Source organism: Seriola aureovittata, chromosome 2 (assembly GCF_021018895.1).
Source record: "Seriola aureovittata isolate HTS-2021-v1 ecotype China chromosome 2, ASM2101889v1, whole genome shotgun sequence".
Lineage (NCBI taxonomy): Eukaryota > Metazoa > Chordata > Actinopteri > Carangiformes > Carangidae > Seriola > Seriola aureovittata.
In genome coordinates this window covers 4,948,944-4,974,694 of record NC_079365.1, presented here as the reverse complement: position 1 = coordinate 4,974,694, position 25,751 = coordinate 4,948,944, and the positions used below count along the sequence as shown (strand labels likewise).

General features: G+C 40.9%; 2 protein-coding genes across 2 annotated transcripts in view; one reads left to right on the top strand and one right to left on the bottom strand.

Moving 5' to 3' along the window:
* phactr3b (phosphatase and actin regulator 3b) overlaps positions 1-15,797 on the top strand; it is a 61,008-nt gene extending 45,211 nt beyond the window's left edge. Inside the window, 5 exon segments of the mRNA XM_056393820.1 lie at positions 11,166-11,221; positions 13,111-13,172; positions 13,366-13,506; positions 14,686-14,762; positions 15,213-15,797. Coding sequence (XP_056249795.1) covers positions 11,166-11,221; positions 13,111-13,172; positions 13,366-13,506; positions 14,686-14,762; positions 15,213-15,228 — 352 coding nt within the window. The 3' untranslated portion in view covers positions 15,229-15,797.
* A 1,267-nt stretch (positions 15,798-17,064) lies between these two features.
* On the bottom strand, positions 17,065-25,378 carry ppp1r3db (protein phosphatase 1, regulatory subunit 3Db). Its single transcript, XM_056393831.1, has 2 exons — positions 25,028-25,378; positions 17,065-24,846 (listed from the first exon to the last, which is right to left on the bottom strand). The coding sequence occupies exon 2, from the start codon at positions 24,825-24,827 to the stop codon at positions 23,904-23,906; it is 924 nt and encodes a 307-aa protein (XP_056249806.1). The 5' UTR covers positions 24,828-24,846; positions 25,028-25,378; the 3' UTR covers positions 17,065-23,903.
* Between the last annotated feature and the right edge of the window lie 373 nt (positions 25,379-25,751).

Sequence of the window (25,751 nt, the reverse complement as noted above, 5' to 3'; positions counted from 1 at the left end):
CATTATATGAAAATAACACTTCCTTTGTAACACACCGCTGAGACTTTGCTGCAGCCCGCCTGACCCTCTGAAGTTGTGAGAGGGTAATGATCACGCGTCTGATGACTTCAGTAAAGAATCCCTGAAGCATCAGTGCCTTGAATTCCCAGTAGAAATGTGTGGCTGCTATTTTTTAGAGGGGCAACTTTGTGAATCTATTATTTGTTACCCTCAACCTGTCATGTGATGACCCTGTGGGTGACTGAGCGGGAGAGGCTGCAGAGGGAGTGAGAGATGAGAGGAGCAGGAGCTGGCAGCAGGGATGTAAAAGGAGAATGAGCAGATATTCTGTCTGAAACCCAAAAGGAACTTTAATGCAACTGATGCCTAACTTTACAAACACTGTTATGTATTCAGTATCTGAAAGGGTTTATTAGACAATTAGGTGCAGCCCTCAACTTAAAGCTTTCTAGCATGAGGATCATTAATAGAACAAGTACAGAAGCACAGGCTGCAATCGATAGCAAGGACATCACCATTCAAACATTCAAGAGAGGCAAGAAACTGTTAATAATGAGAGGAACGCCTCTCTGGAATGGTTTTACAAACATGGTTTACATTACTTTCTTCTACAGTATATGAGAGTCCAAAGGTTGAAGAACAACTTTACAAATACTTGAGTGTTGGTGTCCATTTGTGAAAGGGATTTAACCAGATTAGCTTGTCAGATAGAGTATATAGCATGAGGTTAAGAGGGTAAGCTGTTCACAGTAGCTGACTGATGCAACAGGATTATGGAAATTATGTTTATGAACTTATATAATTTATATCATGACTTAGGGTTAGTAAGTTCCTCTCCAAACACGTTTTAAACTATGTAAAAATACTCTTAGTTCCTCATTGAGAAATTCTGGATCAGGCCTTGTGCCCTACCCACCGCCGCTGCCTGCTCCAGGTTGACCGGTGAAAGAGCATTGCCTATCAAGACTCGGCCACTTGTCTGAGCCTCAGTCAGACCCGGACTCAGATGAGGAGTCTGTTGAGACCAGAATCAGAGAATAGTAGATGTGTCAGAACAGTTAGCGTAGTTAGCATCTTTTATTTGTTTATGTGGTTTGTTAACTTGTAACTGGCAGTGGCTGACACAGTGTTAGTGGTTAGTAGCCCCCCCCCCCTGTCCCCACAAGTTGACAAGATTGGTTCCTTAGTTATCTGAGGTATGAAACCCTGGCTGTCTGAATCTGTTTTTATGAGACTGTCATTGGTTCACTGCAGTTCCAAGGTGGAATTACCCAGTCATGGCTTGTCTTGTATATTATATAAAAACACCATATGGAAATGTTAACAAGGTTAAAATTGATTTTCATTGGCGGGGGTCTTAAATATATCATTGATGCCTTTTTTTTATAATTTTTTTTTTTTACTGTTTTTATTTTCCCATTGAAGCAAATGGGAAAGTGGTCTCAGAAACTTTGGATGGTGAAGGCAGAGGAAGGAAGACACGCAGCAGTGATGTTGATAATGATGATGATGATGACGATGAGCATCCTGCTCAGTATTCTCCTCAGTCTGCTGAGCCTTGAATGAACCAATAACTGGATATTTGTGTCACATAGACCCGTTTCTGCTGACACCACAACTCGCTGTGTGAACAGAGCAGCTAAGCACAGCTGCTGTCCAGCACTGCTTTAAATAACTCAGTGTTGCTCTGGCCGCACAGCAGCTGACTGCAAGACGGCAATATTAGCATTTAGAAAGCCCAGCGTGTGGAGTTAAAGTTCAGCTTATTGCTGGTGTTTTGTCCATTTAGAGTCTGAACTCCAAACAAACAGTGGAAAATGATTTTATGTGCTGAGACAGATTTTCCGTTTTCAGCCAATGAGATCTCCAGGAAGTCCAGACAGAAATCTAAGTCGAAACTAAAACAAGTTGAAGTTCATCAACTGAAAAGAACTGTCTCCTCATGTGTTGTCAAGGTGTCACCTTTAATCCTCTCTTCCTTCACTTTCCTTTAAAATGATATCACTGTGAACTGTATTCAACACAGTCGCAGTTTCCAGGCAACCAGGGCTGTCAGATGGAGACAGCCTTGGAGTTTCATAATCCCTTTCACCCAAGATGAAATATTAATGCATGCTCTGCTCGGGCTCCCCCCCCCCCCTCCTTCTTCTTTCTTTCATTCTTTTTTTTTTTTTTTTGGGTTCCCTCCTGCTGGTAAGAAAAATGCGAGGCAAGTGACTGCTTTCTCAAAATCCTGAAATGTCTTTGAGTGCTCAGCTTTCAAAACAGTGAGGAGCGTCGTAGGTTATACAACAAAGACTTGGCCTACTTAGGACACAAAATTGAATTAAGTAAAGAGGATACACAGTGTAATTGATGCAGAAACCAGGCCCAGGGATGTTTCAGACCAGCAGCCCAAACTGCATCACCTGTGGTCAAGAAAAGGCAACTTCAGTTTCTGGATAAGAGAAGTAGCTGCTTCCCCACCTGCAGGCAATGAGTGTTTCATTTTCCTTTTTTTCTTGCATGTTGCGTGTGTTTGACCTGCCGAAGGTACAGGTTTTATTAACTGGAACATATTTGCTTCTGCAGAGCGGACAGAGTGTCATCAAGTGTCCCTTGTCAAAACACTGCTTTGGAGAGAGAAAGGAGCTGGCTAAATCTACAGGCTAAAGAAGCCAAATGTTGCCACCGTGACAGAACAAAAATAAATCAAATTTGCTCAGTTTCTTCTTATGGTGGGAAAGAAATTATAACAAGATGTTTTTCATGTCATAATAACATATTTTTCTTGTTGATATTACATAGCAAATTATTCTGTTTTTTAAAAGAAGCTTTTCACACTATAACAACAAATTACTAGCTTGGGTTTTCATTGCAGTTTTGTGCAACATCGAAGCCATTTGTTTTCGACATGATTCCAATTGAACGTGACAACAGATTTCCAGCATCTGCCTCTCGGTTGGAACTGGCTCCCTGGAGCATGAATCCGAAAAAAAGTGTTTCCATTTCAGTTTCGGAAAATATTGCTTTGTCGAATAGTCAGAAAAACCACCTCATGTGAGCGCATACATTTTTTTTTTTTTGCGACATTTGAGAGTTTGAAAATTCACGTGATTCCATTACTCATTTTTAAGATCACAATTTCAAACTGAGATTTAAGCAGGTTAATGGAAACACACCTACTTTGTCTTGTCATACCACAACACTTTCTTTTGATTACACAAACCAACGTTCTCTCTTTATAATGTCATACCTAATTACCTCATTAAAACAAGAAACACTGCAGCATGATAAATTGGTATGTTATAACAAGAAACTTCCATATGTTGTTACAAGAAAAGGATCCGGTCGAAGCCTAAGGAGAGGACTCTGTAGTCTCATTATGAAACGTTGACACGAAAAGGTTTTCTTTTTTTTCTTTTTTTTTTTGTTAAACTGCATAATTAGGAATATAGTAATAACGGAGAAAACATGTCATAATAACATGAAAAATATCTTGTTACAGCAAAAATATTTTTTCGTGTTGTCATGGTGGCAGTAATGAGCTGCCATACTTCCATGACTTCTGCACAGGCCAACATTAAGCAATAAATGACAGTTTAGGTTACATTTAGTCTTTGTTGGTGAATATGTGAACTATACACTTGGTTGTCACTAAAATAGATTTTGTATGTTTTTTTGTGGTAGCTTTGGTAGCTAGTCGACTGTCATAAAAACCCATAGTCACTTAACTGAATCCAAAGTGGTGTTTTAAAAACCTCACACGTACACACACATACACACACACACACATACACACACACACACAAACACAAAACGACAGCTTTAAAAAAGAAAAAACTGCAGCTCTAGCACACATTGTCTGAAGGTGATGCAAGTGTTGAAAATGCTGCAGTCATTTCTTCCTTTGCCTGGAGGCGATGATATCAATTTCTCTACATCTGCAAGTCCGAACTACGTCTGCTGCTGCTGCTGCTGCTGCTACCTTTCCTGTAGTTTTCTTAGTTTGATAGATGTAGAACTAATCAGAGACCTGACAGCTCCCCAAGTCACAAGTGATTTATTTTATCCTTTATTATTTGGTGACAAATTTTAAGTATCTAGCTTTTTGTGCAATTCAGCTAAATGCCAGTGTGTTTTAAACCTCTGACCCACGCACCTTCACCCATTACTCAAGGTGAAACCATGTCAGCTGAGATTTTGAATAACGAAGACAGTGTGTAGTTTTTTTTTGTCTTTGTGGTTTTGCATGAGGAGTGTTTCTCTCAGGATTTCCATTGTTGCCTTTGTAGTGAGCAGCATCTCAGCCAGGCATCAATCCAATTACAGAACTGGAGTTGGCAGATATTGTGAAGCAGTTGGAGAGACGTAAGCAGCGGATGAAACAGCCTGCACATATATGGCATGAAGTGAAATCCTCAAATTACATGTTGCCACCACTCTAGACCATCCCTGTCCCACATGCAGTAATTAACGTTATACAATGGCTTTTTTTCTTAGGCTCTAGCTGCGTGTACCCTCCAATTGAAATGTCAGAAGTCTCAAAGCCTCTGCACCCACACAGTGAATACACAGTTGTTTTTCTCCCTTTTCTAACCCCACGCCAAATGAGGGTTAGATCATCAGTGATCAGAGGCGTGACCGGTGACATACGTGGCTAATTTTGTTTGCTTGTCACCCACTGCTATATTTCACAGCCTATAAATAAACAGATACAGTAGGGAACATATTTGTCCTCCCTGTCTGGCCAAGGTCCATCTCCAGCATTGATTCAAGCTTGCCAATTGACTGTAACAGTGTTCATTATGCAAACAGAATCAGAAATTGATTTCTAAAGAGGTTACATCTGTTATGTTGGCTAATGGATGTCTATTGTTTTAGGAAATCAATGTTTGTTCAGGCTTTTCAGTACAGTTAGTGTATAAGACTCTCGGACTCAGACTTTTAGCCTTGCCAGTTGCATGGGTCTAAGGACGCAATGCTTATTAAATTTTGTACAGAAATTCACAGTCCCCAGAGGATGTATCCCAAAGATAAAAGGTGATACCTTGATTGTCCCTCTAATGCCACCAGCAGGTTTACATTTTTGTCTTTGAGTGAAACACCAACATTCATGTTCATATTAATTTTCCCCAGAGGACAAATCCTAATGACTTTGGTGATCCTTTAAAGGCCCCCTCCAATGAAAATCAGGTTTTAGACCTTGTTAATGTGTTCATATGATGTTTTTTATATAATACAAGACGTATTATGAGTGAAATAAGCAGTCAGACTAGAAATACAGGAGTATTTCCACCTTGAACTGCAGTGAACCAATGACAGTCAAGAGTTAGCATTAGCACAACCACTAACACAGTGTCAGCCACTGCAAGTACCTGTAACCAGTAACTGTGCTAACCCCTCTGATTTATTTGGTTTAAACCTATTGGCTGGATTCCCGTGAAATTTGGTAGAAGCATTCATGTTCCCCCAACTTTTCATCTTGCACCATCATCTTGTCAAAATTTTAATTTGTCCAGGTTTAACTCTCGGAGTCTCAGATGTGCTTTGTGTTTTGTGATAATTAGCTAAATTAAGATAGTGAACATGGTAAACGTTATTCTTGCTAAACATCAGTATGCTAGCATCGTCATTTTGAGCATTTACCTCAAAACACAGCTGGTTGTTGACTCTTAGTTCTGTTTATTATCGGTAAACTTCAAATTAAAACTCCGCACATAAAGGATAATGGAAATATAGTTAAGCCTACAGAGCCACCTGAGGTTTCTTCATTGTGAGTTTATGTCCTGTAGAGTAACCTGTCGTGTGTTCTTCCGTGTGAAAGTTTATGGCTTATGTACAGTAACTTTGTGAGGGTTTGAAGCAGGACCGTGCTATTTGAAGTCGCCTCCTCCACACTGTGCTCCCAGCGGGTTGTTCAAGAGCCAGACATGATCCCCTGCTTGATTTGTGGACCTGTGCTAAAGGGCAAACCGTTGGAGACAAACAGTTGGTTAGATATGCAATTGATTCTTGGTTTCATGTCTGAGTCTTTGAATGTGTCCCGTTCGTCTATCATCAAAAGCACAGCAAGCCTTTGAACAGAGGCAGTTTTAAAAAGGCACTTGAGCGATTTACTGAGCTTTTTTTTTTTTTTTTGTCGTAACTTGATATTTAACATTGTGTATAGGGTGCAATAGAGTGTCAGGTGATGCTGCAAATATCCAGGCAGCATTATCCTCAAGACAGTCTTTCATATTCCTGTGACCTAGTAACTGTGGGAGACATCCAGGTCAACACTTAAACTCAACCAAGTTACATAAACGCTGAGCTTCTGTCAGGCTCAGAGGGTTCCTTTAATTATTCCTGGCAACTAACCACCAACGCCCCCCCCCCCCCCACACACACACACACACACACACACTCTCCCTGCACCCCCGTCCCTCAGGCCGTCCTGGGCTCACTCAAGACTCAACATCTAACCGTGGCGCTCCTGTCCTCGGGCTCTGTCACTGAGGGGAAGGAGCGAGAGATTAGGACACACCTCAGTGGGCAGTAGCTGGCCGCTGCCCGGCCCGTGGCGCCTGACTCATCCCATTCTCCTCCGCTTTTCATGGGCTGACATTCCCTTCAGCCCTTGCTCTTACAGGCAGCTCATTGCTTTGACATGCTGGGGAGTTCTCCAGCAAACAAGGAACTTTTACCTCTGACCAAACAGAGTGGGTGAGCACTTGTGAAGCACAACCCGCTGCAGGAGGCTGTGACTAAAGGCCCCATTAGGATTGTTTGGCAAAATACAACACAGGGTGACTCACTCTTGCTTTTATGGTATTTGGATTTTGTCTCCTGTGTATAATCAGCACCTACTTTTTCTAATGTAAAATACATCCGATCTGTTTTGAGTGTGATTTGATTCACTTTGTGAACTGAGGCTAATGCTATTGACCTGACATGTTGTCTGCTGCAGACTACACATCCTGCCATAGCTCTGCTCCATTTAGCACATCGACTCCCCTCGTCCGTGGTCCTGTTTTGTAAGCCCTCAGTGGTACCAGTCACAGCTGAAGCCTTTACAGCACGGGAAGCTTATTTTAGACCTGCTCTCTAGGCGACATCCACCTGGTCATTATTTTCAGGGCTGTGGACAAAGTGTTGCAACTTATAAAACGTTTTTCCATCGTCTGAGCTATACTGATTTGCAGTAGTATACAAAATAGTTTATGATGTCTGCCAGCAAAATTATGTATCTGTCATCAGCAGAGCGTTAGAAAATGAAAAGTGTAATGGATAAAAGAGCCCTGTGTCCCTGGGAATCACCGGTGTAACAGACCTACCACTAATAACAATAGGGATGTCACCACCAAGTTGTTTTTTGGCTCAGATCCTGATTCCAGTTCTTTAATATCTGCTGATACCAAGTTCTCTCTGATGCTTATGTTTACCCCAGAACATACAGCTGCCCAGTGTACACTCAAGCTATGACCAGAACATAGGATACACAGAATGAATAAACAGCAGCTGGAGATTGATTAAATGTATCTGATGCATTGAAATAACGACTACTTAATCTGACACACCTTATTGTTTGGGAGCTGGTCCAAAACTATTAAACTGACCAGCTTCAATTGTTGATGTTATATACCTGAGAGAAACTAGGAGAAAGTCTCCTGAAGTTGATTTGACATGATCAGCTGGAGGGAAGACGTATCACTCTGTTGGAACTATAAAAACAGAAGCTTCTTCCCTTGCAAAGGATCTTTGGAGTACAGACACTGGCTTGCAGAAAGCACACAGCGACAACAGACTCTGCGTCAGGTTACTCACAGAATGAATGTTAATTAGCGACAGTGGACATGATCTGCCGTCAGTGAAGTTTGTCATTTAAACCGGTGAAAGCAACAGTAGCACCGGCTAAAAAGGACAAGCTGCTGCCTGATTGTTTTGTACACTACTCTGCTAATTAGAAAGAGGGATACGCTAATGTCGGAGCTTAGTAAATCCCTAAATCCAGATGTGATAGCTCAGCATTAGTAGCAATGGCTGTAAATACTTTTTCACATTTGCACACTGTGATTGTCAGTCAACACTTTACGCTGTTGCAAAGGAGAACAGCTTTGCAACACTTGCAGGCTCAGGTGGACACAACAGACTACAGTGAAGAAAGGAACGGCATTTGATCGGTTTTATTTTAGATACCGATCCATTGAAATTCATCTGGATCAGCCCTGATATTCATCCTTTGCATCACTTTTTTTTATGCATTGTGTTTGCTTTGTTCCTGTGCACAAGTCCGCACATACTGCCAATGGTTTTATGCTGTCCTGGTTATCAACAGTTGGGGATAGTAATGTGCCATGGAATATAGCAAAGACCTAACAAAGATAGTGAAAGGCTAGCAAACACGGAACGCTGCAGGATTTCAGATATTTAAATAATGTGAAATTTTATTGGACCTCAATAATCCAGAATGTGTTTTACTGAGAAACAGAATAAAAGAACAAACTTTAACATTGGCACTGGACGTAACAAAGAAAGTCACATGGCTTTGCTGAATCGAGCACTATCAACATTCTTGTGTGGTAACAGGGGTGATGCACACAGAACTTGTAGACCTAAATAAAAATAGCTTTAAGAACATTTTTCTGGTTTAAAATATTACTTATTTTTTAAGCATTTGCAATATCATTCTAAAGCGTCGATGTCTTTATTGTGATATCCACATTATATTCATTTTAACTTCAGGAGTAGTAGGAACAGTGAGTGCTGGAGGGATCATTTTGATAGTTTAAAGATGATGTGAGCTTGCCCCGCTGTGAACCCAGACAAAAAAAAACTGTCCGTCCACCTCCATAATTTGGAGGGGGGGGGTTGTCCTGCTCTGAAAAAGACACTGTGTTCCCAGTAAATGTAATGGCCCCTTTTTGAAGTCAGCACTTTAAGCTCCTGAGCTGGTGAGAACAACATCTGATCTAATTTTCTGCCCTCTCAGTTAGCTGTAGACCACCGCCGCTGCTGCTGGTGTGAATCATAGTTTCACCTCCCAGCAGCTGTGAATATATTGTAGTTGATTATTAAAATACATTTTATTATGGGCCTTTTTCCGTTTTCCATTTTTCTCGTGTGAGTCGTGAGTGATTGTCGTTATTTAACCTGTCTATTCAGGGAACAGGTTTTCTCTGTGTTCACCGACATTCTGCAGCACATTATTGCTTCTAAACATAGTCACAGCTTGGAGCTTGTTTATTTGTCATCAGTCCTGCCCTACAAAGACAGTAGTTAAGAAAAAATATGTGTTTTTTAAGGTTGGCTGGCAAACAGATAGAAAGATTGTAATTCCTTCATTTCATGCCTTTTCAAGATGTTTATTCTACCCCCCAAAAAATTCCAATATAACTTAAAAAATAACTTCAGTCTCAGAGAAACTGCAGCATCTACAAATAAAATGTGTTTTAGTTTTATTTGGTTTATTAGCAGTCCAGCTCTGAATGAAATACATCTGTCTCTCCATCCCCACTGAAATAAGTATAATACAATAATTTATTAATTTAAAATAATGTCTTCCTCAGGAGTTTAGCATTATTTTCCTTGCTCATATTTTCCTGTTTGTCCCAGGAATTAAACCTTCAAGCCTCATGTGCCGTTCTAAGTCATCGATATCTTTGACCTAAGGGTCAATGAAAGGATTTTTATGTTTTTTTTATAAAATATATGGAACCTGGTTTGGAAAAAAACAAAACAAACAAACTTATGTTTCCCATGAGGCGCTATTAGAGATGCTATTACTGTCTTGGCAGCTGCGTGGCAAATGTAGTGGCCGTGAGTGTGTCGGGGGTGGAGCGGAGATTCGTCTTGGAATGTCGTGTGGAATCCTGTAATTCAGGTGATGTGGAAATCTGAGAACTGACACAGGCTAAATCTGGTTTTTGCCAAACCACCCAGTCTTGTTATACATAACAAGTATAACATCATAATTAACATGTACATTTAATTCAATCCCCTGCTTGCTTTCATTTCATCTCTGTCCACATGACTTCACACCACCGTGATGTTACTTTTAACCAATTATTGTCCTTGTTAGTGCTGAGATAATTAGTCGACTGATCAATTCGTCAGCAATTGCGATTATAAATTACAATTAAGTGATTTATCAAGTAGAAATGTCCAACATTTACTGGTTTGAGGATTTATTGGTTTCAGATTTTTTTGTTGTTTTTGTCTGAATTACATCGTAAATTAAAATGAAATATCACAATGTTTTGGACTGCTGGTGAGATACAAGCTGTATGAAGACAACAGCTTGCATTCTGGGATGTGGTAATCATTATTTTATTACATTTAGTCTATTTACTGAGCAACTAAATGAAAAAAATAACTGACAGATGAATGAAATACAGAGCAGCCGTTGAATATTTGGGCTATACCTCTCCTGATGATCATCATCTGATGTCTCTTTGTGTTGTTCAGATGTTGTTTTTGCTTTATGTTTGTTTTCATCTTCATAGCATCATATCATACCATATCACTCACTTCACATACACACATTTGTGCTAAGTAAATATTGACAGGCCTGTAGAATGAAAAATAAAGCTGATGATGAATGATAAAGCTCCCACCACTGTACTCAAGCAACTCCTTTTGCTGCAGCAGGGTGGTGCGTGTGTGTGTGTGTGTGTGCGTGTGTGTTCGTGCATGGGGAATCTCCTCCTCAGTCCCACCCCGTCACATTAGTTCTGTGCATGTGGTAAAAAAAGGAGGCAGGCAGTGCTGCACCGCTCACTCCGCTCAGCGCAGCTCAGAGCGCAGCATCCTCCGCTCCGCCGGGACGAAACCAACGCGCCTCTCTCTCTCTTTAAACCGCTGGAACATTCAACCCAAGCAGGTCGTCTGAGGGAAAGTCTCCCTTCTTTTCTTCAGTAAACTGGCTCTATCGCGTGCTATAAAACGCACAGCCTGACGTTTTTCCCGATGTGGAGCCTTAAATGTTCTAAAACCAAAACAAGCCGCTTTCTGGACTCGAGGTGGGACGCGGTGTTTGCGTTTTGGATGTGCGGATCTTGGCGCTCTGCGCACCGGCTCAAGCATCCGAAGTGCTAGTACTAGTGAAAAGACTTAACAGACTTTGTGCCGAGGCGGGGTGAGGACAGAAACCCCAGCAGCGTAGGACTGACGATGGTCCAGAACGTAATTCTGGTGTTTTTCCGCAGGAGGCTGAGCCAGAGGCCGGCGGTGGAGGAGCTGGAGAGTCGGAACATCCTGAAGCGTAAGTAGTTCACCCATCGACAACTGTGACTGACTGACTGTGACTGTGACTGCAGCCTGACTCTCTGTTTGTGCCATTTAGGAGAGCAGTTTATAAACGTCTCTGTGCGTCGTTTCTGTTCTGACACCAAATCCAAGTCTTCATTTGATTAAAAAAAAACGATATTTGGACAATAAACAATATTCAAGCCTTATTTGACTGAGGTTAATGGTTTACACTTACATGAAGTGAATATTTCAGAGTAATACATGTTTATTACTTAAGCTACTAGTTATCATTTTTAAGATTCTTTGAAATTGTATGTTTTTTTAAATATTTTGTATTATTACTTACAGTACTTAGATGAATCATTATCTATCTGTACAAAACAATTAGTTCATGTCAGAAAACCTTTAAATAATCAAATAATTTAACAATCAATGAAGCTCATCAACTATTATATGTTTCCATCTTCTCTGATGTGAGGATTTCCTGTTATTTTTCTGTTTGATGTTCTTGTAAATCAAATATTTTGGGGTTTTAACCTGTTGTTGAGACAAAACAAGTCAATTGGAGACAATATCTTGTGCATTTTGAAATTGTGATGGACGGAAAGTATTTACTTTACTGGCGAATTCATGAAGCGCATATACCTCCACCAAGGAGTGAGAACCAGATTATTGTCTGGATCTGAAGCAAATTGTACAAAGTGGCAGATCTCAACACCACTAATATGACAGATTTCTTACATCAAGATTCAAACATTATTTGCTGAGAAATTGACAAAAGTGTCAAAAAACACAATGTTTAGGAAAGTGATAAAAAAAATGTTCCTGGATCCACCTCTTTCACCGGATCTTGCTCAATCCCTCCACCATGTGTGGTGCGAATCGGTTCAGTATGTTTTGTGTAATCCTGCTGACAAACAAAGAACCAGACACGAGTGAAAACATAATATGCCAAATAATGCGAAGATTAATCAACAATGAAACTACTACTGTATCTCTACAGACTTCAAGTCTCAGTAGGAAGTAGTTTGTTAACTGTAGCTCTGACTGCGTGTTCATGTCCTGTATCTTCCTCATCAGGACTTTTACTCACGTTCGACTCCTTAAAATTACTTTAATGCATTGTTATAGTTTTCCTTCCTAAGGGAGAAGGTGAAGGTGTCAGACTCTAGCACTTTAAACTGTGAAACTAGTCCCACTGTCCCTGAAAGTTCAGAACAATTATAAAACAGCCGTGTGAGGAATGAAGTCTCACATTAGCACTGAGCGCTTCTCCCGGCTGAGACGGGCCACCTGTGAGCTCTGAGCAGCTGTCTGTCTCATCACTGGCCCTGTGCAGTTCCAGAGAAACACGACCTCCTGCCGTCAGGACTCTCACCCTGAGTCACAGAAACATCCCCTGACAAAATAAGAGTCTTTTTTAAAAAATGCAAAGAACTGAATGGTGTCTCCCTGTGGCGCTGCGTTCACTCGGAGAGTCAAGCGTACTCAGACGGCGACAGGTGCCAGCCTCATTTTAAGCTGCCGAACTAGTTCAACAGCTTAAATATTTTTTGGAATGAATAAGAGAGAGAGAGATTAAAAAATAAACTAAGTGACATCTAGTGATCCCTCTGCGGCATCTAATAAAGATAAATCCTATTAGTGCTTTAATCTGCACGTGTCTCACTCTCTAACTCACATTCGGTGCTGATCCGGAGTTGAAGTCGGCCCATGAGTCCTGACCTCAGCACGGTCACAGACTGGCTCACTCATGAGTATTGATTGTGAGGAGGATTGGACATATTAGCTCTGTTAATCTTCATCATCATCTGTCCAGTCCCAAGAAAAAGATGTCCATCATTGTCAACATCAGTGAGTTTGACCTGCTTTTTGGTGATAATATTTGTCTTGTGTCAACAGAGAGAAATGACCAGACAGAACAGGAGGAGAGGAGGGAAATCAAACAGCGGCTGAACAGAAAGGTAGGCGGCGGCTCCAGTGATTTGAGCCATTTCATAAAATGTCATCAATTTAATCCACATACCAGTCTTTAAACCAATCACAACCTTAATACCCAACCTGCTGCCGTTTTTTGACGTTTAGTTTCTATCACCGATCTCTTCAAACACGTTGATGAGAGCTACCGCTTATGACACAGTTATGTCTGTTTTCCAGTTGAACCAGCGGCCGACGGTGGACGAGCTGCGGGACAGAAAGATCCTGATCCGTTTCAGCGACTACGTGGAAGTGGCCAAAGCTCAGGACTATGACAGGCGAGCTGACAAGCCCTGGACCAGACTGTCAGCTGCTGACAAGGTAGTTAAAAAAACATCTCTAGTGTTTTTAGGACTGATCAGCAACACAGGCCTTTTAAAGATTAAAATAATGACTCAGGGTCCATATTCTGACATCTGTTGATGAAATAGACCTGTGTCAGCACCACACACTAAAAGTAGGATTGTTGTGACAGTGCATTGTGCTGCATGAGGCTGCTCAGTCAGTGCCTTCAGACCTGTAGTCACGACTGCTGCTAAAGTAGCTATAAGAAGATCATCATTTTGAATTGTTTGATCCAATCATCTATTTTGTACTGCTGATATAAGTCCAGGTCACGTTAATTTAAAGGTCCATATTTTACACTTTTCCAGTGTTTTATTTGAAGTGTTGATCCATAAGAAGATATATTTGTGGTTTCAAGAACTAAAAACCATCTCAGTGTAGTTTCACATCTCCTCTCTCAGGCTTCTCTCTGGAGCTCTAGTAACAACAGGTCGGTGAGCCAATCAGAAGAGAGGAGGCTCTGAGCCTATAATTAAATATAGCAGATTTCAGTTAAACACTCAAAAGAAACCAAATTCTGCAAGGTTGGATGGTGGGTCCAGATGGGCGGGACTAGAGCATGACTGAGGGTGGTGATTGCTTTGTTGTGACATCACAAAGTTACAGAAGTCCTGACGGCTGGTTTTAAGGCTCAGTTTCTGAATACAGGCTGTGTGCATTTTTCTGTGGACTGAGGCTCTGATACTTTCACAGTATTAATATAGAACCTAGACCTGCTTTATAATCAAACAACACATGGACATCTACCTTTATACAACATGGGACCTTTAATTAATTGTATTGTTAGAAATTGTTGTTATATACTACTGGAAAGTACTGACAAACTGGATATAATAAATAATAGTTGGTCATATCTTCCCTTGAGGTTTTCTGTCATACGTTGTCCAGAATAATCTAATTAAATTTCATTGTATGTCTTATTAAAAAGACCTAAATTGAACGTGTCTCACATGATCGACATTTCTAATATCACCTCCCGGCTGCCACACACGTTTCTTAATCTACATACAACCCAGTTGAGCTTACATAATCGACATCTCGACAACAGATGTTTCTGCATTTTCATAACATCCTCGTTTGAGGTTCACCACCTGAGCAGCGATGTACGAGGGGGTGCACCTGGGCTCACGCTTAATGTTTTTTTTTTGTTTGCAGGCGGCAATACGGAAGGAGCTGAATGAGTTCAAAAGTAATGAGATGGAAGTTCATTCTTCGAGCAAGCATCTGACAAGGTAAACGTCAACCAGTGCTGTTTTTTTTTTGTTTTTTTTTGTGTTATTTTTGTCAGCTTTATTCTTAGTGGGTGATGTCTAAGGGGGTCGGTGTGACATTGTGCAGAAGCTCAAAGGTGCATTATCCAATGGTCTCACATCCATGAGTGAACACTCTGCAGAGCAGAGCTTAAATTTAGCTTCAATCAGGCCCCTTGAGATGAGAAAGTTGCACCTTTTTGCACCACCTCTCCACTATAATGAATGTCCGCACATATTTAGCTTATATTTTGCTTATGTCAAGACTGTCTGTAGCTTAAATTAGCTGGAGTTCTGCTTACGCAGGACCCCATTTCTGAGGAGAAGCCATTGGCTGCTGTTAAGAGCACCATCCATTAGGCTAATAATAGGACTCCTGATTGATGAAACCCGTTGGCCCACGCTCACTGTCCCTTCTTTTCCCTCTTGCAGGTTCCACCGGCCTTAGCAAGGTTTCTTCTGTGAAGAGTTGCTGATACCTGGTTCTGTCAGTGAAGACCTTGCACGGAGTCTTCCAGCGTCCTGGCCCACAGTCAGTGGGTGTCCTGATATTTGGGTCCAGCAAACCTTGGAGGCTATGTCTCTAGAAATGGAGCTGCCGGTAGGGGACGGGGGGGGGGGGGGGGGGGGGGCGCATGCAGCAAGCTCCACTTCTTGCTCAGAGGAACAACTCCTTAACCCTCTCTTCACACTTGTCAGAGGAGCAGGAAGAATCAAGGTCATGTATTCGCCATAGACAAGCAGAGACTTCTTTTTGTAAACAGACTTTTTTTTTTTTTTTTTTGGAAAGATGTCCTTTTGATGCCACAGGGGGGAAATGTGCATGTGACCGAGTCGACCAGTCCCACTCCAGTATCAGTAGTCACATCCCCGAGCTGTGTCTGAGTCTCACCGATTCAGTTCATGATGATTTCATATCGACAGTGTAAATGTTCTTAAAAAGAAACCTTGTCTGTGTACAAGACAAAAATCCCTTTGTAAGCACTATTTATTGTCTGCACAATACAGGTTTTCAATTTGTAACAAACTTTGTTTTGTCTTGTGTATAGTGTGATTTTGGTGTGTGTTTTTAGAACCATAATTTAACATCATGGCATGGTGGAAATGGGATTTGGAACTGTCAGAATTAGGGCAATAATTACTGACTAAGCATCATAAATGGGTTGTAATCCCATCAGATTTATCTCAGAATGAACAAACATTTTTGTGCTTCAGTAAGCAGATAATAAAACTGTAGTTAAGTTCACCTTGTTGCATCAGATCAAGCAGCAATTAGTGCAGGCAGTGACCTGTTTCTTCATGTTATTCTCTGACAAACGAGGACAGGCATCAGTCGCAGGGCGTTAAGCAGGTTAGCCAGGTTAAAGACCCTCGTGAAAACAAGTTCACCTCACTGCGTTTTCCAATTTAGAGTGAGTTGTGTGTCTAATCACTGTTTGCAGGGGAACAATAATGAGAGAAACAAGCCTCTGTGTGACTTACTGTGAGCTTGTTATTCCCAGACAAAGACATTAAAATAATGTAGGTGCACATGAGGTCGTTGTAAAGCTTCTTTCAGGAGGTCGAAGCCTCTTACCTGATATTAAATTTAAAAATAAAAAAATAAAAAAATGAAACCAACAATAGCATGACAACATCTCTGTCAGGCACATTGGGATTGGCTCTCTCTGACATCAACATGCATGTTTTGTGAGTCACAGCCTCTGTCCTGGCCCTAGTGGAGGAGCAGATGGCTGCTCCAGTTTAAACTGTACTGTACTCCAGGACCACTCGCTGTCTTGAGTAATGAAACCAGCAGCTATTGGCCCGAGAGCTGCGGCGACGGCTGATAGTGCCCGTCCAGGTCCAGAACAGCCCCGGGAACCTGTGGAGGTGTGTGGGAGAAACAAGGGATGCTCTCATGGGGCATGAGGGGGATATCCTGACTTCCGGGTTACCCTCAGATGCGTGAAGTCCAGGCATAAAGTCACACACGCTCAACATATGTTCTGCAGTTTTGAGCCAAGTGTAACCGTGACGACTTTCTGGTTCCAAAATAGCCTTCGGATTATAAATCATGTCATATTTTGGACCATTTCCTTCCATATACTGGAAAACATTTGACCGGTAATTAGCTGCTTGGTATAAGAATAGTACAGAACGTCACTGATACTCAACAACACTGAGCACACAAGTTGTTATTTTGAATCACACATGAGCTTTTATATGAACAAATCTTTGCTTCTACAAATAAATATTCAATAATAATCAATCACATGCTCAATGAATGAATGCTGAACAAATATTACAAGTGACAGTTCTTTTATTCTAAAACACACAGGCCATAATGGTGTTTTAGTGATGTAACTCAATCACTGGGACTCATAACGATGCATCACTGTTTTACATTTCAATCCCAGCCAGTCCCCAGAGCAAACGTCACTACTGAGCATCATCTTGGCTCCTAATATGGTGCGTTGTTATATAACTACCAGCAACAAGCACAAGATGACAGCCCCCAAATAAAGGCACAGCGCTGCGAGGCCTCGTGGATGTGTGCCCCGACAACAAACTGGCATGACAGCTAGGACTGTGAGTGAGGAACATCCGTACAAACGAGCGCCACGTTAGAGGCGATGGAGCCCAGGCGAGCCCCGGAGGATCCAAGAGGGGATGTTTGTTTTTGTTTCTGGTGTGACTATAAAAGGTTCACATGATTTCAAGTGCAGAGGAGGTGATGAAGCCTCACAACACTAAGATTGTTCTTGCTGCATTGTTGTGGCTGTGCTACATTTCACTGACATGCTCATGCCTTTATCCACCATGCCTCATAATAACTGCTCCAGCAGAATAAGTCATCGTCTGTGAATCCAGTAATTACAAGCGACCTACAGACGCCAAGTACAAGAGACACCAACTGAGGGTTGCCAGGTTATGAATCCCCTCAGAGAGCTCTGAACATAATATACATTTCTTTGGGGAGTGCAGCTGCAGAAGGTTGAATCTTAGTCTCACAAATTTATTACCTGAAGACAGATGAAGTTTTCTACTGTACAATATTCTCAGTGGTGGAATGTAACTTAATAGATTTACTCAGTTTTGAGGTACTTGTACACGACTGGATTGTGTCACATTAAGATTTTACATGCATCCTGTGTGTGGAGATTATTGAGTATGATGCAGTGCTTTACTCTTAAACCAACCAGTGTAGTGTACAACATTAAAGGAGCTATGTGTAAGTTTTGCATTAGCATTAACAGCTGTTTACCTACCAGTCTTGCCAAGAGCTTCAACCATTGTTGCATTTACAACACAGGAGATTATAATACGTCCTCTGAGCAGCTACTTCTTCAGGGCAGAGTGGAAGCTACACTGACTCTGTATCGCAAAGTGTCAAGATGGGCCGACTGGGCAGAGGCTAGCTAGTCAGGATGCTAACTTTAGTAGAAGTAAAGAAGTGATGGAAATAGAATCAAAACGAAAGGGTTGTTTTCCACCTCTGGAGACAGCTCTTGGCGAGTAAAAGAATGAAGTTTAGATGCTGAACTCGCAACGTTTCTTTTGACTGGTAAGTAAAAAGCTGTTAATGCTAATGCTAGCTATGTAGCTATAGTAAAAATGTGTAGTGTAGCTCCTTTAAAAAGGTGCAATTTGTAAGATCTGGCCAAATCTGGCCAGAATTTCAGTTTGTTTAGAATGTTCAAAAATGAACTAACACCATCAACAGCGTCAATGTGAAGGAGCCACAGGGATGATGTCATGACCAAGACCACCATCTGTTGTATTTCAGAGATATCTACTGAAAGGAGCATGCTAACCAACTAGCTGCGTCCCGGACCGTGTTGTAATACCACCTAGACACACTAGATGCTGTGTGAGTCTGTGTAGCGTCTAGTCTGCCCTCAGTCCCACTGAAAAGAACAGCTTCCTCCGGAACTTGAAGTTCGCTATAGCTCCCAACTAAAAACACAAAAGCTCCCGACGAACATCACAGAAACGCAGAGATTTTCTGAAGTGCCTAGAAAGTGATCTTTATCTCCATCCTGAAGAACCGCTCCAACAAGAAACAACGTTCAACGACAAAGAAGCAAAACATGGGGGAATGCTGGTGTGTTTTTCCACCGCAGGAGACATCTCCGGGCGAGTAAAGAGATGAGACTTTTCTTTTAGAATGGTGAGTAACATCTAATGTTGGTCTGTAGCGAAAAGTATCATTAGTGCAAATGACAAACACTTCAAGTGACATACATGTATGATGTTGACTTTTTAGTGATTTAGTAGAATTTAGCCTGTTCCTGCAGCTGTTGTCTAGCTAGATGCATCAGTAACTTTTTTTTACAAGCAAGATAAAGAGACTGTTTGACCTTTTCTTCTGCGTCTGGCCTCATCAATCATCAACATCCACATTGCAGTAACACCTTGGAGTATTCTCCCTGCACAGAACAGATAAACTGTGATCTTTTGCACATCCTGCTCAGCAGGAGTTTTGCCAACACTTTTGTACAGTTTTTTTTTCATAGTTTTATTTTTTTCTATCTATCTATCTATCTATCTATCTATCTATCTATCTATCTATCTATCTATCTATCTATCTATCTATATTTATCTTTTTGACTGTTGCAGTATTTTACCTTTTTATTGTTATTTCCTGTTAATATGTTTATTGGATACTGCACCAAACACCAAGCCAAATATCTTGTAACTTAAAACCTACCTGGCAATAAACCTTATCTTCTGATTCTGCCTTTGTGATGATGTCATCATCCCTTCACATTCTGCTGTAGCAGACACCCATGTGTCATGCAGTATCCCCATGCCTTCATATTTTTATATGTAATTAAAAACATACTGTTTGTATTACAAGTACCCATAATTTGTTTCAGTGCTATCAACAATTTTAGCTATCAACAAGAAATGCACATTTAAATAATAAATGATAAGGAACATGGGGAAAACAACAACATGATTAAATGGACAGGGGTGAAGAGGTGAAATGCTGCCCCCTATGGAGCTGGATCAAGTAGCACGATCTTACACATTATACCTTTAAGAAATCATGTTTTAACAATACAATAATACGACTCTAAATTGCCCGTAGGTGTGAATGTGAGTGCGAATAGTTGTTTGCTTCTACATGTGAGCCTTGTGATAGATGACTTGTCCCGGATGACTCCAGGCTCCCCACAACCCTAATGGGATGAGCAGTATGGATAATGAATAAATATTATATCACTGTAACACTGTGACAGGAGTGTTTCTGCATAGTGAGTACTTTTGAATTTGATAGTTTAAGTACATTTTACACATACAATACAAACAGTATATATACAGCACCAGTCAAAAGTTTGGACACACATAAGGATATATAGTAACATTTTGACATGTTACTTGTACTTCTTCCACCACTGGTGATAGGATGATGTAGAAAAACAGCCCATAACCTTCATACTTTATAACAGTATTGCAATTTAACTGATGATGGTAAGCACATCTAAAGGACTGATATTTAAATTTCAAATAGGAGGAAAAATAAAACATTTAAGTTGCAAGCTGTTGAAACAAACAGTGGAGGAGTAAGTTAGAACTTTACATTCTAATTTTGAGGTACCTTCTTTGGGTATTTTAATTTGACGCTACTTTCTACTTATACAGGAAATGATTTTACAATCCCACTACATTAATTTGACAGCTACAGATACTTCAGGTTAAGATTTTATACTCAGAGCATAAAATCATATAAAATGTGAAGTATTTATTTAAAGTAAGTAAAATGCTCCTCTGTAAATACATTAGTTAAAGTTGCTCTACTTTGAGCACCTACAGCATTAAAATGCTTCTTACATTACAATGCACAAGTAATAACGATCAACTAATATAATTAATTAATTAATATTTAATAATACAACAGACCAGGGATATGATATTTTCACATTGCAAGGCTTCTCTTACTTAATTCTGGAACTGGATACTTCCTCCACCAATGGAAACAAAAATCACATTCTTGTTGTATTTCAAATGGAAATGTAGGAGCTTAGATTTGAGCAATGGCGCCATCTCATGTCCCGTAACTGCAACAACTGACTGCTTCAATATTACAGTGAGAGGTCATTGGGCAAATGCTATCAGTCATCCATGTACATGCATATTTTTTTGAACAAATCAAGAAATTCAAATCATGGCTAAACAGACCCCAAACCATAGTGGATCTTTTTAACCATTGAATATAAATTATATTCACATTGATGCAAAATGTGGGACTATACACTCCTATGTTCACAGAAATGATGGATGTAACATAAATAATGACGTAATTATTAGTATTTAAGGACCTGCAGTTGTGAAAGAAGTCAGATCATTTCCTTCAGAGAAAGTATCAATACCACAGAGCAAAAATACTCAATTACAAGTGAAAGTCCTCTAAAGTCTCAATTAAGTAAACGTGCATACTATCAGAAAAATGGAATTAAAACATCAAGAATACAAGTACTCATCATCCAGAATGGTCTTTTACTATATAATATTATTGAATTTGTATGACCCTTTATGACCATTTTAAGCTTTTTTAGATAGAAATCTTGTTTCGATGTAAGAACTTTTTAGAAATGGGTGTGAGGATCTTAAAATAAAGAAGGGTGAAGGATCAAGAGAAATGACACCTTATTCTAGGAAATTCATAAAATGACTCACAGCCTCAATTATCTTAGTTATTTTCCGCCACTGATGATTTATAATAAACTACACTGTGCCTGTAATGAGTTATTCTATTATTTTTTTAGTTTTCTCTAATTGGTGTGTGATCCATAAAAGGCCTGACATGCTCAGTTAGTTTTTGGGTGGTCAGATGGCTGCTATCATGTTTAAGGTATGCCATACAGTTGCAGTGACTGATGCAGATGGAAGAATGCCCTCCTATGAGCCAAACGTCACAGCCTGCCAGAGAGTCCACTGGAATCTGGGCTCTCGTATCAGTGGAAACTTTTTGGTGAAAGGTCAGTTACTGCCACGAATCTAAAAGGACCCGGTCACAGTGGAACAGACGAGCTAACACTGCCCCCCCGTAATCCTCCTAACACCAAACAAGCTCCAGAAGAATGAGGTCAAGCCCTGTTGGTCACTGCAGAAAGTAAACAAGCTGCTCAGGTTTCTAACAGATCATTAAGTCTTTTCCATTTGCATGAAATCAGCAAAGAATATGGATTTGTTGCCTTGTGCAATTCTGTGTTAAGACACAACAACTGTGTTTTTCCTAACTCAAACTGTCAATCATTAAATTGGGTCACCAGACTTACTAAAGAGCAAAGTGAGCAAATTCTTTTGTAGGTCTGTACAGAGGTGGCAGGGATTTAATCTAAATAAAAGCCCAGCAGGAGCACAGCAGCTTCCCATGGCCTCAAACAGGCTGGAATATTTTAAAGGGTTACTCCATCAATTTTACACATTGTTCAGTTTACTTGTCATGAGGCGCTGTCATCAGGGGAATCTGTGTTTTAAACTGGAGGTGTGGAGTTTGACAGAAGTGGCTGTGAGAAATGCAGGAGGATATGGTTTTAAGCTTGACTGAGACTAGCGACTAAAAGCGACAGATTTGACTTTGACCATTCAGTTTTTTTATCAGTCTTGTGAGTCCCTGAACTTTGTGGAAATGCAACACTGCATCAATGTGTAACCCTCTAAGAGTGAGCTACAGAACAGATGTGTGGTGAAGCTAAACAGATGTTGGTGTTTCACTTTACCCATATAATGTATTATATCAAACCATTGTTGTTAAATTATCAAGCTGAGGTCTTTGTTTACAAAATCTCTGGCCCTTGTTGTGTTTCTAGGAGTAAAAGTGTTACATTTGATTGCTTCCTACTTCCTTTTTCCTATTCCCAGCATCATCTAATCAGAGGTTGGAGGAAGTATTCAGATCTTTACTTCAAGACTAGTCTCAAGACAACCCTGTGTCAGCGCTGGAGAATGGTCTGCCTGCACCCATAATCATTCTGCTACAGGGAATGGCTTGTTTGCATTTCTTTAAACTAATCAAAATCATCTGAGCCCAGGATGCAGCAACAGTGCCCCTGCATAATAGTGTCGGAGGGGAACTTGATTTAGTGAAACATTTGCACGTGCGGAGGGGAGCACTGTCAATAAAGCGGCCGATTCCCAGCAAAGAAAACACCACAAAAAACAGCAAAGATGTACGTCAATTGTGTGATTACACAATTCAAATCTTGCCATATTCAGCAGCTCAGGGGTTGTTATTTCCTGTAGCGAAGGGGTTTCTGAGAACAGTAAAAGGCAGGGGAAGTGGGAGGGGAGGAGATTGCCACTTGGAGTAGGCGCCAGTGGAAGGCTTTATACCTTCAGCCTACATCCAGTGAGTCAGACTTCAAGAGTAACTTAACAGAAGGCTGAAAAGCACTGTTTTGCTGCCCTCTCTGCTTGAAGGTTTCTAGCTTGTTTCACCTCTCAGGATGAGGTATGGTTAGGTGTGGCCAGAAAAGTGCTTTGTCACCTGTGACCACACCCAACAGTGATGTCATGGTGCCCTGGGGTACACTTCTACGTCACTGCCCCAAGATGAGCTGGTCAACCACCAGGGGACAGCAAAAAAACATGTAATTTCAGGAGGTGTTAACTAACCCTTTAAGTGAAAGTAACAATACTGTAAGCACTGTGATACCTCATTACAAGAAAATGTCCTGAATTCAAAAAGTTTACAGTGCATGCAATGTACACAAAGAATCAAAAGTAAAAGTACATCAAGCAGCAGGTCAGTGTAATTATATTATGTGATTATCATTACTCATGCATTAGCATATAAGTATCATTTTGATGTTGTAGCTGGTTAAGGTGCAGTTTATTTTAATTCTTTAACTTAATACAAAGGTGTCATTTATAACAATACTTGATATTTTGTATCCTGATTGTGTTTGAATCTGGAAATGAACTACAGCTGTCAGATACATGCAGTGAAATAAAGTGTACAAGATGGAAATACTCAAGTAAAGAACCTACAATTATATTAATTTGGACAACTGAAACAAATTCTACCACTGCTTATGATGAAGTAAGGAAATACTGGTAATAGTTACTGTACAGTGTTTTCAGTGTCACCCCTATCTGTGTGCAGGTGTTAGAGCTCCCCTGTGTGGGCACTCAGGTAAAATGCAGCATGCTGTCCTCACACTCTCTTGGCACAGTCACCTTGTAGCTGTGGCATGACAGTTTGTAATTTTGCCCATTGTTGTTATCCCAGTAGTCAGATCCTCTTACGTGGTAGCAGATGGCAAATTCCAAGATCGCCCCTGGCTCCAAAATGAAAGGTGGGACTGGCAGACGAAATCTGAAAGTATCTGTGTCTGGAGAGTTGCTCTCCTCGCAGCTCCCACTTGATACCCAGACCGCTGTTGTATCCGTGTGCGCTCTCCAGTTGGTGAAAGAGTAGTGCACTGTGACCTCTTTCTCATAAGCTAAATTAAGTACTTGTATAGTGCCTGTTATTCCCTGCTCTGAACACACAACCTGCTGCAGACACACACTCTGAGTGCAGAGACGCTTCAGGAACTCGGGCTGAGCTCCCATATTTTCCGGGAAACATGGTTTCAAGTAAGGCAGGGACAGCTCCAATGACCTCCCGAAAGCCAGTTCAGAGTTCATCAGTAGTCTGAACATAACATGTTGGGGAATCAGGGGGTGCTCTTGCACTTTGAAGACCTTAACTTCCTCTAACTCCAAGCCCAGTGAGTCCACAAAGCGTACCTGCACGCTCCTGAGTTCTTTATTCCTCTCTGCAGACGAAGGAAGAGACTGAGCTCGTCTCCTCATGATTGTCTTGACTGGAGGATCGCTTGGCACATTGGGCTTTACACTGGGTTCCTGTGCTGAGGGAGTTCTCGGACCTGGAGGACGGATCCGAACAGGAGCTTTGGGAGGTTGCGGCTTGGGATCATAAATGTCCCGAAGACGGATGGTGGTGTTTTTAGTGGTGGATATGCTGCTGGAGCCATTGATGAACTGAAGCTGGATCCCTTTCTTCTCAACAGAGCTCCTCTGCTGCCATTTATCACAAGTCCCAGCCATGTTCGCCACATACAATCACCTTGAGAAACAAACCAACCAATGCATAACCTAATCATTTGGTTTTTCACACAGTACATGCAAATATCTATGTTACAATCACCAATTTCTAGATAAAACAGCAGTCATGACAAGACCATTAGTTAAATGCTTAAAATCAAAATCAATGCAAAAGTTTAAAACATGTTCAAGAAGGACCGAACCTTTACAGCAGACTTCCTCTCTTGTTGGGCTGGTGTGTTGCATTGACCTTGCTCACTGTAGAGAAGCTGCTATGAACCCAACTGCAAGCAGATGACGAACACGAGGAAAGGGCCTCTGCCAGCAATGCCAGTAACATGCCACAGGAAGCCAGGCACAACATCTTGAGCAAAAAATAATGAAGCTACTACAGGCTGCCAGCAGCAGATGATCTGGTAAAATAAGACCAGAATCTACCTACGAAACCATCAGTGACTGCACTGACAACCAGACCTGGAAACAAACTGTAATCTATGGCTCTCACACTTGGAGCTCAGCCCTTGACATATAACATGAGCCCATAACTGGGGATGGGAGGTAGTGAATATTTATAGCAGGTAGTGGTGGGCTGTGCCTCTGTTCATTGAAGATGCCTGTCTTGCTTCTTTATAGTTACTGGCCTGAAATACCCAACTGGTTACAGGGTTAAAATGGGTGGAACCTACTGTCAGGCTGCTATCTATTTACAGAATTATTGCTGTCTTGGTTTACAGCTGCGTCTACGCCAATATGTTTTCATTTTAAAACCCCATCCAGGCTACCATTTTATCTCTGTATCAGAAATAATGTACATCCATACTAACACACCTGAAAACGTATATCACATGATCATTCATGTACACTGGGCATGCACATGCCGGTGTACACATAAGCAGATTGTGTACTCTGCAGTTAGTTGCAGAAAAT

Excerpts from the sequence above, each read along its gene's own strand:
- ppp1r3db (XM_056393831.1), bottom strand. The coding sequence starts at position 24,827 with ATGGCTGGGACTTGTGATAAATGGCAGCAGAGGAGCTCTGTTGAGAAG.